General features: G+C 37.1%; 2 protein-coding genes across 3 annotated transcripts in view; both read right to left on the bottom strand.

The window, feature by feature from the left end:
* Positions 1-12917, bottom strand: part of LOC124267071 (ninein-like) — a 101918-nt gene that overhangs the window by 59892 nt on the left and 29109 nt on the right. The gene's annotated exons all lie outside the window — the stretch shown is intronic.
* Positions 3246-6137, bottom strand: LOC124267072 (galactose-3-O-sulfotransferase 2-like). The gene has a single exon (XM_046701904.1). It carries the CDS (start codon positions 4939-4941, stop codon positions 3655-3657), a length of 1287 nt encoding a protein of 428 aa, XP_046557860.1. The 5' UTR covers positions 4942-6137; the 3' UTR covers positions 3246-3654.

Below are 12917 nucleotides of genomic sequence, written 5' to 3' on the forward strand. Positions count from 1 at the left end.
GTGTCCACCTCGTCTGTTTCATATTTAGATCTAAAGTTCATACACATTCTGAGCATAAAAACTATGCACAAGACTGTATGACAAGAGCAAGAGGTAACACATGTTAGATTTGGGACTTTCCAGTAGTTAAGGCTTTGTATTAAACAATATTCCAGCAGCTCCTGCCTTTGAAGATTCCATTTCACAACTTTTGAGGTGTAATCAAGCATGTTCTTTCTTGGAAGATTTTAGAGAACTCTTGCTACAAAATTGTTTCATTAAGTGAGAGAGTGAGTTTAGTTTTACGCCACACTCAGCAATATTCCAGCTATATGACGGTGGTCTGTAAACAATCGAGTCTGGACCAGACAATTCAGTGATCAACAGCATGAACATCGATCTACTCAGTTGGGGTACGTGTTTTATTAAGATTACAATATGTCGTGATAATATTAAAGTTTGATGTTTGATGCCATTCCCTATTGACTTGTACCATGTGTTCCCACGTTTATTCTATGAACATTTGTTTTTGTATGTGCTTGTATTGAGTGCCACCAGTGGGGCTGGATACACACACTTTTGCAAAAACCTGCTGTAATCACCATTGCATGCTAATGTTTATGCACATATCAGACAATTAATTCTGCTTGATTGCATTCTTTTGTAATTGTGTGACATCTGGTGACAAAGATCAATTATCTTGTAATAAGTATTATGTGACTGTGTGCTGAGGAGATCGATAATATTGCACAAAGTATTGTGTGACATCGATAGTCCTGTACAAAGTATTATGTGACTGTGTGATACCTTGCAAATGAGGGAGATCATTAGTCCTGTACACAGTATTATGTGAATGTGTGATACCCCTGCTAATGAGGGAGGTCGACAGTCCTGTACAAAGTATTATGTGAATGTGTGATACCCAAGCTGATGGAGGTCGACAGTCCTGTACAATGTATTATGTGAATGTGTGATACCCCAGTTGATGGAGGTCGACAGTCCTGTACAATGTATTATGTGAATGTGTGATACCCTGCTAATGAGGGAGGTCGACAGTCCTGTACAAATTATTATATGAATGTTTGATACCCCAGCTAATGAGGGAGATCGACAGTCCTGTATAAAGTATTATGTGAATGTGTGACACCCTGCTGAGAGAGATCGATAGTCCTGTACAAAGTATTATGTGACATTTTCAGACCAGTAAGCCATTAATGCTGAGTACAGGCAAGGTGACAACAAGTGCCATCTTTTAATACCTTTCCATATGATGCAGCCAGGAATCTTCTGTTTTGGTTTGTTTTTTGTTTAATGGCACACTCAGCAATATTCCAGCTATTTGGCAGCGGTCTGTAAATAATTGAGTCTGGACCAGATAATCAAGTGATCAAAAGCATGGGCGTCAATCTACACAATTGGGACAATTGAGAACCACGTCAGCAAGCCTGACCATCCGATCCTGTTAGTCGCCTCTTATGACAAAGCATCATGGTTACTGAAGACCAATTCTATCCCAGATCTTCACAGGTCAGGGATCTTCTGACCTTGCGATCTCTACCTGACAAAGGTGAGCTGTTGACGAGGGACATTGAAAATCTCATAAAAAGTATTATGTGAATTCTGCTGACATGGGACACTACATTTACATGTCAAAAGACTCCATTGTGTGTTATGGGGTAATTTGATGATAGTGCTAAGATCCATTAAAGAGTAACCTGTTCAGGCTTGCACAACTTACAAACAAAATTTAGTGTTCACAAACACAATAGATTCACTATGACATGCAATTGGTTTAATTCCTACATGATCACAATTCTCACACTGGAAACTGAAATTTGAAACATTGGAATTAAGAATAACAACATACTTGATATGTTTTGGTAAAATCACACATTTTATTCCCTTATTGCACTTTTTCAAAGGGTCATTCATCCATACATACTCAGTATGAACATACTGAAAGAAAAACATTCCAAACAAAAGTTGACTGTAAATGTCATTCAGCTGTCACTCAAAGGATCACCATGAACCTCAAGTCCCCATCACCTGCATCATGTCAAAATCAGTCAAGCACTGTAGTACAGTGTTTTTAAGAAGTGATTTATTCTGTTTGTATCTATGGAGGTATAAATTTCAATCTGGTGTGTGCAAACTGTGTTTAGCAACATGGTGCATCAAAAATCAAACCAGCCATTTCGGCCATGTGATTCCTGTTTGTACCGTTGTAATGTGTTCTAGTGAGTGAGTGAGTTCGGCAATATTCGAGTAAATAATCGAGCCTGGACCAGACAATCCAGTGATCAGTTAGAATCCATCCCCATACCGGTTGTACAAGGAGTGTGTTTAGTTTCCCGACGCTTTTAGCAATTCAGAGCAGGGACACCAGACTGACTGACTTTTAGCAACATTCCAGCAATATCAGCATCCGAGCAGGGACACCAGAAATGGGCTTAACACATTGTACCCATGTGAGGAATTGAACCCCAAGACTATGACGGGATGAGTGAACCCTTTAATCACTAGGCTACCCCACCGCCCTGATTGAATGGTAAGGCTCTGTGACTTGGTTACCCTAGTATGGAGCGTTGTTCATAATATCGACCACTTTCAGTGAAATACAAGGTCACCCATACAAGATCTTAACATTAGTTATAACCTTATCAATAAAAATGGGTGAACTATTAATTTGAAACAGCGGATTTAAGTAACTTTTGCTGCAAATTTGTACAATATGAGAAGAAACAACAAACAGATGATTCAAGTGTAGTCTCAGGACTATGAAAACACACAATCAGTACTTCAAAAACATCAAACTACAACATACATTCCCCTTGGACCATTAAGTGACATCATCTAAACTGATCTACCGTCCGGAGGTGTTAATGAGTGAGTGAGTGAGTGAGAGTATGATTTTACGCCGCTTTTAGCAATATTCCAGCAATATCACGGCGGGAGACACCAGAAATGGGCTTCACACATTGTACCCATGTGGGGAATCGAACCCGGGTCTTGGGCATGATGAGCGAACACTTTAACCACTTGGCTACCCCACCGGCCCTGTTAATAAGTGAGTTTTGTCAGTTTGTAACAGGTCGTTGCTACTGTGGTGAAAACCATGAGTATGTGTATGGTGCTGACAAACCAACTAATATTTTCATGGCAAATTGTGCTCCATCTCACAGTCATTGTTTCTGGCATGACTAAGGGTTGCAACTCAACACCATGAAGTGGCACAAGACAACTAAACCAATCACACCCATTTCAAATTAACAAGATTTCACTTTATATACTCAACAAAAAATGTTAAGGATCATAAACACTTAGGGAATATTTTTTGTAGTGAACACTGTGCACACAACTTCATAAAATCACCATAAAAACTATTCATGTTACCTAACTTTTTCATGTCGAATCATAAAACCTGAACAAAGACGAACACCGTGAGTGAGTGAGTTTAGTTTTACACCATTTTTAGCAATATTCCAGCAATATCATGGCGGTGAACACCACGACAAATTTCACACAATGTTGAACCAAGACCATCACAATAACACAATACTAAAAGAAAGCTAACTCTATGTTTACTAAAGACCAGCACAATACTAAAACACATTGATTAAGACTAGCACAATGCTTGAGGCTTATGGAGATAACTGCCTGCCATATGTTCCTTCTTTAGCAGTACCTTCTCGTCATTATTATGACGTGCTTGGATCCGTCTGAGTAAGTCTGGCCACAACATCTTACAGTCATGTCTGACCATGCTAAACCCTGGACTCCACCTGCCGTCTCGATCTTCAAGAGATTCAGCCCTCCATAGTCACAGAAGGAACTAACTCGTTTCTGTACTTGGTCAAATGCAGCCACTTCATCAAAGAAATCATTACTCTGCTTGTCAACAGTTTGCCAGAATGTTCTGTTAAAATAATCATAAAGCTTGTAATCCACAGGACTCCACTTCTTGTAAATGGCCACCAACTCTGGATCAGGTTGTGTGTCCTTGTAAGTATAGTTACCAGTGTTGACAGACTTGTAGAGAATATCCTGAAATGTCCAGCACATTTTACGCTTCAACAGTACAAGAGATTCATGAAAATATTCGACAAGCATCATGAAGTAGAACTCCTTCCCCAGGTCCTGTATGTACTGGTCAACTGCGGCAGGGTCCCCCGATATGTCGTCCCTACCTGGAGGAAAACCCAACGGCATCCCATGACAATGAGACATCAGGTTCTTCGTCATTGAAAACCCATCAGGGATACAAAATCGGGGTTGATGCTTTTCGGGACTTTTATAAATAACTTCATATTTTTCTAAATTATGTAAATATTCGCTTAATCCATTTTTACTTGTAATGTCTAAAATCTGCAGCACCTTGAAATAGTTTATCGTTGACTTGACATGACTGAATGGTTCCCGTATGATTGAGATATACAGAGTATCTTTCGGCATGAGTTTCTGCATGATAGTCTTATTGTAGATTGAATGTTCCATGATGATGTTATAACCACGACTAGATGGACGAATGTCATACTCTGTCATCAAATATGGCCAGCCGAGATACAACTTATTACTCACTGGTGTCACAAAAGAAAGATTTCGGGTGTAACCAAACCGACGAATAATCGTTGCCATGGTTTCCGTCGCACATTTCATGCACTTGATGAACACAAAGTTGTGTTTTTCTTTGCAAGTTTTTGAATCCAAATGTAAATCTTTGACACTGTCCACTTGAGCTCTGCCATTATTTTCATTCCCAATTTGTGCAGCAGCTTTGGGTTTTCCATCTCCATGTTCACCATGGCCATCATTGTTGGCGACTTTGTAATCTTCAACTGGGAGAGCTACCTTTTCTTCTGTTTTCAAATTTAATGTCACAAATGTAAGTGTCAAGTATAAAGTCACAGCAATGCCACTCACAAAAAGCAGACGGGATCTGCACCACTTACGCCATAACCTCATGTTGCTGATCTCAAGCTGGTGTTATCAAGGATGATATAATTTCAATTATTCCTGTGTACACAGCTTGGTCCTGCCTTATCACAGAGGTGTAATATAATGCTCTTATTCATATGGTTTTTTATCTACAATGATAACAACCACCAGTGCAGGCAGACACAGGATTGAATGAATATCCCAAAGTTCTCTTCTTTCAAAAAGGTAAAAAAGGCTAGTTAAACAGTCCAGTATGGAATTCAAGAGATTGTGAGATTCCAACAGTTTCTTGACTACTTGTAAATTCTCATATGGAAAATATTATTGTTTAGCAATAAGATAATTCACAACCCAGCTTTAGGATTAATATTTTCACATATTTTCATTCAAAACAGACTGTGAAGCTCCTGAAGCTCTGACGACAGAATTCCCAACAGAAACATGTTGCAGTTAAGCCTAGATGATCAAGATCTCATGATACTTTTGTCAATAGCACAGGATCAATTTGCTATTCCATTCATGATGAGAGCTTCATGAATAGTTTCAACATTTGACATCTTAACCAGTAATACCACAACTGCAGATGTATTTCTAGACAACACAAACATCAGCCACTGCCTGTCCTCAGCCTTCTGTCACTCAACATGCTCCTCATACTACTAACATGATCCCAACACTCGATGAGGAAGTAAGTCAATGTTTCAAGCAGGAAAACAGCACAACATTAACCCTTGATCTGCAAGATCCCTGATACAAAGTCTGACGATCACTTGTGTCTTCACACCATAGAGTGTTAAACACTGAAATGACCGTGACACACTGCCTGTGATAAAGGACCTTCAAGCACACCTCTGTTCAACTCCAACACGGGCCACTGTGTGTTGATCACTGGACACCTACACACTGTCACATAGGTATAGAGACAGCCATGTCTGGAACTATTGTCATGCAGGACTTTGATTACCCAAAGCAGCCATGGCAACAGATGTCACTGTGTTGATCAAAATTTATTGATCTGGAATTAACCAAGCAATGAATTTCCTCAAGGATGGTGTCGTGTCGTTGGTCTCACATGACTAGTCAGTTTCCCTCAAGCTCAGTTTCCCTGCAATGATTTACCTGTAGCTTGTACCTGTAGACAGGTGTTTCATATGCATACCTGAATTATCTCAGGGCACACTTCAGGGTTAGGCTTAATTTACAGCACCCGTAAAGCTTCGACACAGGTAATTGCACACCACCCAACGACTAGACTCTCTACAAGTCACTTGCATAAATATACCACTGATAAACAAACACTACATCATAGTGAAGCCTTAATTTCCAGACAAAAACCTCCAGCAGATTTTCAGATGTACATTTGATATTTTTCCAATCATGAGTCCACACACATGAATTTTGAGTTACAAAATTTAGATGACATACAGCAAGTCTAGCATCCCCCATGAGCAAGCTGAATCTTGTGAGCTATTTATACTCCTCGAGGATAAGTTGAGATTGACACAGCTACCTACTGAAAGGAAGACAAATAAAGGCACTTCTCCCCTTTTGTTGTGGGATTGACAAATGCACCAGTGCATATGATCATACACTGGCTGAGAATTACACATATTTGAAATTTTAAAATTCAAATTATAATTCTGTTTGGATGAATATTTGGCCAATAATTGCATAATTTTATATTTTGTAAACACTACAGATATACTGAGGGAAACAAATAAGGGAACACCACTTCATGGCATTGTGCCTTTATTTATTCTCAGATTTCTTTCCACAGCACTATTCAAAGCTAGTGATGAAAACTGGAAAATATTAAATGACTTGAATTTTCCTGCGTTGTTTTGTTTCTCTCAGTATGTTTGTTAAGTCTGATTATTGCACAAAGGAAGTTTGTTTAGACACAGTTTTACTTATTGAACTTAAATTTGACTAAACTGAAATTGCAAATTACATACTTCATTATCACTGTTCAGCAAAATTTCAGAACAGGTGACAACTGAATGTTATATTGTTTTCTTCCTAAGCATCGATTCAACTCTGTAATGTACACATCTTTAAAACATGCAGATGATTTGAATGAAAATATAGCAATATCTCATTTTTCCATGTTTAATCTCTCAGCATAGACAGACATTTATTCCCAGAAATTAAACAATATCACCTAAAATATATATTTACAAAAACAATAATAAATTAGACAGACAGACAGACTGTCTGTCATAATAAATTAAAATCCAATAGAAGTGAAAAACAATTCTTAATTTCAGGCAAAGAGTCGAGGCAATATAGACTTCCCCTATCATTTGACTTGAAACAATTCCAGATATTAGTGTCACTTATTATATTTTCTGGGTACAAGAGACAGACTTCTATGAGCTAAATAGGATCCATTGACCAGGGCATCATGACTTAATATTTGAATGTTGTAGGGTGGACATGATTGTACAAGTTGGCCGGTTTGATGTCCGTGTCTGTGCCTGATATTGAATGCATGTGTACATGGGATTGTAAAGGTTGGCGTGTATGACACATCAGGAAGGTTTTCACTGGTTTCACCTGCTGAATATCTGTTAAAACACCAAGGTATTCTTGTATGATGGGTATGATCACTAGTCCAACACTGAATGTCATTTTCTTCATTGCAATGTTTACAAAGTTAAATTGAAATATCTGTCTAAATTGTAGTTCCATTTATTTATATATCTTTATTAATTCATTATTTTATTTTGAAAGTGTTGGGGGTTGCACAATCACCTCTAAATCCTACCACCCAAGCTAAAAGAAGGGTCATGTGAAGACGGTAACCAATTCATGGGTACAACAACGTCTCACGTGTATTTTCCAGCTTCCAGGTTCTACTGGCAATGTCAACCAATGTTTGATACCTAGCTGGCACTACTGTTGTTTCATATGAAAACTTTGCATTTTGTTTGAAATATCTGTTCCAAGGACTATTTTTCAAAAATGAACTCTTTTTATATCTGATTTCCTATCTTACCTTTATTTGACTATTGCAGTCATCTCTGGGACAATTGTACAAACGAACAGTCCTTGTCACTATAAAACCTTCACTTAGATGCATTACGCACAATATGTGGTGCAGTTAGAGGTACGAGCCATGCAAAACTATATCATGAGACAAACCTGACATCCTTAGCCAAGCGGAGAGAAATTTCTAAATTAACGTTATTTTACAAAATGGTAAACCACATGGTGCCTGACTATGTTTGTGATCTTGCTCAAGGGAATGTTTCTGATAACAGTAACTCCAATCTTAGGAATAATGAAAATTATCGGACTATAAGATGCAAATCTACCAATTATGCCAAATCGTTTTTGCCCGACACAATTAAACTGTGGAACGACCTACCTACAAATGCGACAAACGCTTCCTCTGTTGGACAGTTTAAGAATTTAATCACACCACAAGTTAATACCAACACAATGTTCGATCTAAATTTTGGTAGTTGATTCTGTCAAATGATACATTGCCTCCTTAGATTGGGATGTAGTGACTTAAACAGTGATAAGTATAATCGTTTCATTTCTGATAATGCTTCTTGTTCCTGCTCACAAGATTGTGAGGATATATTCCACTATTTTTTTATCTGTCCTAAATATGATAGCATTCGATACGTATCTTATTTCTATGAGAAAGGTTTCTCCCTGCGAGATGTGCTAAATGGTCGTAACTCAGTATCACATCTGACGAATATGGATATTCTAAACGATTTGATTCATAAAATGCTTTATAGTTTCTATTATTTTCCTATTTGTATCAACTGGCCACGAAACAAAACCAAGATAAATTGTTGATATCCAAGATTGTTATTATTCAGAGACAGCATGTTATTACTATCATAAAAATGCACAACATTACGCATAAATGTGAACCTTCATATGTATTATGGAGCGGCATTAATATATGCCATTTAGGCTTGTTTGCCAATCCTTTTCTTTCTTCTTGAATGGAATAAAATATGTTTAAACCATTTTACACTTGTCACAGGACAAACTTTTCAACAAGGACGTAACTACATATGCATCCTACCGGAAGCTGTTATTTCAAGGTTGAAAGAGGTGTTCAATTATCTCATTACTGTAATCTGATTGAATGATTATACGCATGTGTATCGATACCGTAACTGACATACTATCCAGCTTTTATTGACGATGGATCAATAGAGACTGAGTTCATTGAAACAAGTGATAATTACACCGGATTTGATAATTACAGAGATCAAATACAAATGTTTTACACAATGCACATGTAAATTGCATACAAAACTGACAATTCAAATCAACATGAAACTTTCAACAGCTTGAACAAAAAATGCTTGAAATACCTTTGTATGGTTAACATGTAATAACTTATGACATTACTCCTGTTTAGGTGTGAGATTTTTTTGAATTACCAACTTACTGTGTTTTGTAACAAACGTAGTAAAAGATTTCATTGTTGTAATAACACTGACATGTTATATTCCACGCAAAAGAGCGTGTTATCACTTTATATTCGCTTAGGTAACATTATCAACTTTAGATTTTGGAAAATAAATAGTTACAATTCAGTAAGCTTCAAATTAGTAAGTTAAATTATGTCTAATCTATTCGAGATTGGATGTATAATTATTTGTGTTTATACATTATGTTTCATTATATGAAACATGACAATGTAATAATACCTAAAAAAATAAATTCAAACTATTCTATTGTGTTTGAATTCTTTGTATGTCCTTGAAATTTCATATATTGTTTCTTATTTATTAGGAAGTTGAAGAAAATATAATCTTCAGTAACCTCTAAACCATTACATTTAATTAAATCAATGTGCATACGAAGTATTTTAGTATCCATTCCCAATGAAGAGTACCAGACACTTACCTCTGTAAAAACATCATAATCCTCTTTCTCGCTGACATGTGTTCATTTGCCAAATGCTGTTCAAGCCTATGATAATGATTAGCAATTGCTATCAAAACACTTTAAATACTTCTTCTGATTGACACTAAAGGTAGCATCTCTCGCAAGAAAAGCTAATATTTGCTCAGTACTACTAAATTGGTTGAAATAATAGGTACAGTGCGATTTTCAAAAGTAGGACACACATGTGCGTCTCTCGCTGAATAGGAGGTGCTTTCTGTTGACGAATATATGTGGCTCTCGCTGTGAGGAGCTGATTAATTTGCCCCATATATGCGGCTCTCTGCCTTAATGAGTTAAATAAATCTCAGTCTAGATTTCCAAGACAGCTGATAGAATGATAACATCAATATGTGTCAGAGAAGAATCAGAAATATGATAAGTTTGATTATCTCAAATTATCTGACACACCTTTAGCATAACAGTTACTTTGATATATTTATTTCTTTTCAAATAGCATTGAAGTTCCATCTTTTCCTTAAATAACTATCTAACTATAAGGCAGTGTTAAAACAAACTGCAAATGCAAAATAATAATACATGTAAACAATAGCAAAATTAGTTTTTCATAACGTGAGATGTCCCTGATCTGTGGCAAATAATAAAAAATACCACCCTGGAACTGAATGTTGAGGTTTGTGTATTAGTGTCTGTTTGGCATGGCAGTTTGGCATGGCAGTTTGGCATGGCAGTTCAGTGTGGAAGCATGTAACACACTCTGATGAAAGACTGTGTGAGAGTGAATGAGTGACTGGTTTTATACCACTTTTAGTAATATTCCAGCAATATCATGGCGGGGGACACCAGAAATGGGCTTCACATATTGTGACCATGTGGGGAATTGAACCCGGGTCTTCAGCGTGATGAGCGACCGCTCTAACCACTAGGCTACCCCACCACCCTGAAAAACATGAGAGTAGGTATGCTCCTGACAAACCTAGAAAACCTGTATCTGGGCAAACCGTATATTGAACACACTCACAGGTTTCTAGTCTGACATAGGTATTAAATTCTGCACAGCAAATCATGAGGCCTTAGATAACCGAGCTACACATCTCACCTCCAAGATAAGCAAGACAGCAAGTACAACTGTATCTAATGATATACAGTAGTGGTGTAACGATTCATCGATAGTATCGATGTTTGCATCGTCAACTACGCAATATGAGTGCATCGATACAAAACACTTTTAGGCAATATATTAGGATATTTATATCGCGAGGGTCCATGATACATCGATGCATCGCCACAAGAGACGATATATCCCGATACAACTTAAATACTACTTAAAGTTGTAGGGAGTATTGCATTAGGAATAGGAAGGGAGTCTCTTTGAAAGTCTCCTGAATTTTAAAATCAAATTAAACCTTGAAGGAATTTGTTTGTGTCTGCTATCTTTGTTACAGGAACAACGGAGTTGGTGTATAAGTGAAAGAGTGTGAACATTTTTCAAACACTGTGAACTGAAGAATACTTGTCTTCAAGTGTTTGAAATATGCTATAGTTGTTTGATAAATAGCACTATTAGCAATTATGAACGATGTCTTAGCTTTGTTAAGAAAGAGAACATAAAATTTAGAAAGCACACTTAAGAGTTTTTTCAGTGATTCTGAATTCTGATATAAATTACCTTGAATTGTTTGTGAAAGCATTGGTGCAGAAACACAACTTCCCAAGGGAAACTTCAGTTGCAAGCTTATATATATTAGATTAAGGTATACTGAATATGTTTGACTGTACGTTCTTAAGCATTAAATGCTGAAACTTTATTAGCTGAACAGCTTTTTACGTGTGTGGGAATGTAACACAAGTTCTGCTGTATAACAAATAAAGATTCAGTCATTTTATCTATCATGTATATATCGTCTCGCCACTTAGGCAACGCTACACAGCTCTAATATACAGTATATAAAACTAATGTCAAACTACACAAAATGTCAGAGCCATCTCATGTACTACTATCAAATAAAAACATTCTAATCCACCCAAGCACCTGACTATGAAGGACTTTGTCATGTTACAGTTTCATGTCTATTGTGTTGAGATTACTACTCAAAATGTAGTTCAATTTGATTTCAATTGTAAATTTCTATTTGATCTGTATGGCACAGTAAGAATGGTCATGCACTCAACAAAATATCTTCATGTAATCACACTCCTAACTAGGCCCTCAATTGAATAGCTCAAGATAATCACAGTTTTGGTTTGTTGTTTAATGCCACACTCAGCAATATTCCAGCTATATGGCAGCGGTCTGTAAATAATCAAGTTTGGACCAGACAAACCAGTGATCAACAGCACGAGCATCGATCTACACAGTTGGGATACAATGGCATGTCTCCACCAAGACAGCAAGCCTGTTCACCCATCGCATAAGTAGCAGCAGAGGACAAGCATGGGTGGCAGATGACCAATTTTAACCTGGATCTTCACCGGTATATAATCACAGTTCCTACCAATACCTGTCACATATACTTCAAAATTAAAGCACTGACTTGCACCCCTTGTTTGTGCAGAAGAATTGCTTTTATTTAAATTGTTCTCTGTCCAGGATATCACGTGCACAGAAAATCACTCACGGGAGATTAACGGGTAATGTGTACAAAGCTAAACTAAGCCTACGATCAACAAATTATATTGAACCTGTAACAGTGTTCCGGGTATGGCTTTACTGTTTATAGGACAAATAATTAATCAGCCTAACAGGTGTTATCAGCATGGTATTAATGTAACATATGTCAGACTTGTAGCCTGATGGAGATAAACCTTTCATCTTCATTTCTCACGGTTGAAGGTGCAAGATCAATCACTTGTATTTCAATAAGGCACTTACTTCTAAGGGGGTTCACAAAATGTTTGGCCCAAAAATAAATGTCTGTGAAGCAAACAAATACATGGAACAATTTCAAATTACAATAAACAATAAAACTTACTGATTAAGCATGAACAGTAAACCTCTGTGATTGATTGCAGTGCTATAAGTAGTCGACTGTTTTACCCTTGTCTCTCAAGGTTATATTATACACCAACATCAAACACCAAGGCCATCAGGTTGTTGATGGTTAACCTGAAAGTCTGTT

The sequence above is a fragment of the Haliotis rubra genome, unplaced genomic scaffold, assembly GCF_003918875.1.
Source record: "Haliotis rubra isolate DU_JTF1 unplaced genomic scaffold, ASM391887v1 Scf13, whole genome shotgun sequence".
Classification (NCBI taxonomy): domain Eukaryota; kingdom Metazoa; phylum Mollusca; class Gastropoda; order Lepetellida; family Haliotidae; genus Haliotis; species Haliotis rubra.

Bases quoted from the DNA above. Each gene is read 5' to 3' on its own strand.
- LOC124267072 (XM_046701904.1), bottom strand. From the start codon at position 4,941: ATGAGGTTATGGCGTAAGTGGTGCAGATCCCGTCTGCTTTTTGTGAGT.